We start from the raw sequence: 3,842 nt of genomic DNA, 5'->3' as shown, positions 1-3,842 counted from the left end.
CACAGAGTCTCCCAGCAGATCTCGTGATCTAGACGTGGGCGTCAGGAGGCCCCCATCCATCCATTCGGCTGACTTACAGCGTATAGCGACACCGTCCCAGGACAGAGGGGCTCCAAGCCAGAGAAGCAGCCTTGTGTGAGGAACGGGGCCCGGTCAGAGTCAGCGCTGACTCGAATTTTGTGGGAAGGTGGATGTCATAAGTCCTCACCTTCTCCAGCCTTGACTGGAACTAGAAAAATACTGTGCCTCCCTCAATCCTTGCCAGCCTTTGAGATTCTGATTGGTCATATAGGCAATTTGCGTAATGGAGACCGTGCCCACGGGGATGGCTGGCAACAGTGATCGTGGTCCCTCGCCACTTGATGGGCTTCAAGACCCGTCCAAGCTGCAGGGTCTGGGCAAATCTCAGACATGCCAGGGGGCACAAGGCCCAGTGAGGGAGGTAGAACAGGTTTTCTAGCAGCGACGCGAACGTGCCAGGTGTCAATGTGAGTGGGGAGCAGGTTGCCGTCCCGCAGGGCCTGCCTCCCAGACGCCCTCGCTGAGCGGGGCCTTGAGCAGGACACACAGGTCGCGAGTGGCAGGTGCACATGTGGGATCGTCACGGTGTCCGCCAACGTTTTCCTCGAGGACTCTTTCACTGATGCCTAACGCTGGCTTTGTCTCTCATGCTACTAGCAGAATCCTGGGTCACCACATCCACACCTGAAACATCACCACCAGGGACAACAGGTGGACAATTTGATCCACTCTCCCAGGGGCTCTCTCTGTTTCTGAGAACAGGCACGGTTGGAGCGTGTGTGCAGAGACCTTTGGGGTTGTCCTTCCTTATCCTGGGCCCTGTTCAGGGGTAGAGGAAGGGCATTTGTAGGGCTGTGACCACCCTGTGACGGGCCCCTAGGCATGGGCTCAGCAGGGATCCCCATCCACTGATTGGGACAAGACCCGCAACCAGGCATGTCTAGCTGAGACCTCGCTCTTGTCTGAGGCCACGCACACCTGCCTGGAAACAGGGTGTTTAAGTGTCTGTAGAGTAGATTCTGGCCACGTCCGCGTCCCCTTCTGGAGCTCAGCCAGAGCCTACCAGAATGAAGTTGGAGCCTCCAAGCCGTACTAGCGGGTACGTTGTGGCTTGGCCTGGAGCTGTGGGCTCTACCCTGAATGTGCCCCGTGTGGTGGGGGTGGCTGTCCTGCTCACCTCCCCCGGGGTCACGAGGCGCTTTCCGACACTGCAGCACCCTCAGATTGGACAGCAGGGACGTGTGAGCTCCTTTCCCTGAGATGACGATTGACCTGTGGGCATGGCCACGGCTGGTTTCCTGGCCAGGGCATCGTGGCCGTGAGGCAGGGCCGTGGGTCTGGGACAGGCCTCTGGTCGGTGAGTTTAAGACAGACAGGTAGGAGGTGTCCTTTTGCCCCCTCTAGACATCGGGTCAGAATCACCTTTGTCCCTGAGGCTGGTGAACGGAGGTGACCGGTGTCAGGGCCGGGTGGAGGTCCTGTACCGAGGCTCCTGGGGCACCGTGTGTGACGACGACTGGGACACCAACGACGCCAACGTGGTGTGCAGGCAGCTGGGCTGTGGCTGGGCCAGGTCGGCCCCAGGAAGTGCGCGGTTTGGTCAGGGCTCAGGGCCGATTGTCCTGGACGACGTGCGCTGCTCAGGACAGGAGTCCTACCTGTGGAGCTGCCCGCACAGAGGCTGGAACTCACACAACTGTCACCACGGGGCGGACGCCGGCATCTTCTGCTCAGTTCTGTCCTAAGGCACTGGGCTCATGTTCCTTACGGTTTCCTTTTAGTAAAATCTCCTCGTTGAACTAGGGTCTCTCACCTGAGGTCCCCTGGAAGACTGGCGTTTTCCCTTATGTATCACCAATAACCATTCGTGTCCTGAGTTTCATGATTGTCTAAGTACTGTCTGTGCAGATACGGCCTATTGTCCATTAAGTTGGTGAGAATCAATCCTTGAATCCTACTCCTGACGTTTACATTCACTGTTCACCTCCCGGACCGCTTCCCGAAAGCATGGTCAGGGCCTCGGATATTCCGTCACTCAGCATCTACCTCTCAGGACCCTGAGCGTTTTCTTCCAGCGCATCCTGGGCACTGAGGCTGACCATTTTCCTTTTTCTTTCTTGCAGATTCACTCATCGGGGTCACCACCCCAGGTGAGTCCCTCTAGCCAATGATCCTCTCTGTAATCCCTCCCTCTCCTGTTTCCTGCCGCAGGAGAGGCTCCTTCTGGGGAGTGATTTTTCTTTGGGGACTCCGGAGTTTGTTAGATTGACCAGCTGAGTCGCCCTCACTTCGCTCAGCCTGGAGAGCCCCCCGACCCTGCCATCGCCACCGCGGACACTCATTCCAAGAGGATGGGGTGGAGCGTTTTCGGTCCTCTGGTCATTTCAGATGCAAATAACTGTCCCAGTCGACCCACGGAGAATTGTGACTGTTTTAGAAACATGGCCAAGTAAAACCCCTACCAGTGTTGATCTGCAAGAAAATTCCTCCGTTTGGGGAGTGTAATACCCAAAGCGTTCTTCGTGTCATAATGAAAATATTCTGTCCCAAATACGTTGGGAAGCGCTACTCTCTGCCTCTTGTTGGCCATTCGCAGTGTAAATCGGAATGGTCAAGGCTCTGAGAAGTCCTGTACTAAGGAAAAGGATTTAACTTTATCAAACTAAAGGAGTTAAAAAATTATCTGGTAAAATCCTAAAATCACTTCGTTTTCTTCCCAGATTGGTGGTACACATCACCTACGACCATGGAAGGTGAATATCAGGTGTTTCCACCTGGCCCAACAGGCCTGAGTTTCTTATCCCCGGGCTTGGCCGTCCACGGTGTGGCTGCCTCAAGGGCACAGCCTGTCTCAACCTGCACACGCACATGCACACACACACCTGTACACACACCACACCCTGCACCCCCGTGCACACGCACAGCCCACATCTACCTGGAGCACATGCAAGCTTCACATTGCCCCCGCTAATTAAATGGCTTTTGTTTTAACGAAGGACCTCCCCTCCCTTGTCTTTTAAGTAAAAGTGATAAGTGATACTTCAAAGAATAGATTTAAAGGCTTTTATTTCTTGGAGTGTCTTCAAAGCTTTGGGAGGAATAAGGGAGGCAATAACTAGATAATTTCACAAATAATCAAGCTTTTACATGCAAATTTTACTTGATGATAGAGATACAGTTCAGTAGCTTTCCAGTGCTCTTACAAAATTACTCTTACTGTCATTTTAAATGCCTTCGTCGTATTCCATTGTACAACTACGCCCACAAATTATTTAACTAGTCCCCAATTGCTGGACATTTCAATAATTTATATTTCTTCATTATTATAAATGATCTCGTGATGAAGAATATTTTTATAAATAAATCTTTGCAAACCTCATTTTTTACTTCAGAACAGAAATAGATTCACAGGACTCAAGTTAACCTAGTGCCTGGGACCCAGAATTTACTTATTACAGACTAACTCCTCTGATGTTAAGTATTTCAGGATCTTTGCTACGTATTTGGCCATGTCACCGTCACGAATGTTTGTCAAATTACAAAATTATGAAAAAGAGAAACCGACCTCCTCTCTCAGGGAGCTAGCTCCCAGGAGGAAATATTTAATACAGAATTAATGATATAATTGTAGTTGTCCCAAAGGGAGTTGTAGGGTCTCAAAGGGAAAGATCGGTGTGCGAAGAGGCCACGTGAGCAGCTTTTACTCGACAGAGGGATTATGGGAAGTTTTCTATGAAGCGATGCTCACACGGAGGCTTACGAGAGAAGCGGGCTCATTTGCTCAGTCTGGGTCTGGAGCCAAAGCTTTGGGCCCATCATGC

At 52.0% G+C, this 3,842-nt stretch overlaps 1 protein-coding gene across 1 annotated transcript in view; it reads left to right on the top strand.

Moving 5' to 3' along the window:
• The window catches only part of DMBT1 (deleted in malignant brain tumors 1), a gene marked incomplete at its 5' end in the record, with an annotated part of 131,721 nt that overhangs the window by 5,621 nt on the left and 122,258 nt on the right, over positions 1 to 3,842 (top strand). The window contains 2 exon segments of the mRNA XM_025047551.1: positions 1,426 to 1,754; positions 3,082 to 3,099. Of these exon segments, the coding sequence (XP_024903319.1) occupies positions 1,426 to 1,754; positions 3,082 to 3,099 (347 nt within the window).

This window comes from Pteropus alecto, unplaced genomic scaffold (genome assembly GCF_000325575.1).
Source record: "Pteropus alecto unplaced genomic scaffold, ASM32557v1 scaffold74, whole genome shotgun sequence".
NCBI lineage: Eukaryota > Metazoa > Chordata > Mammalia > Chiroptera > Pteropodidae > Pteropus > Pteropus alecto.
The sequence above is the reverse complement of the archived record's forward strand: the minus strand, read 5'-3'. Positions and strand labels throughout refer to the sequence as shown.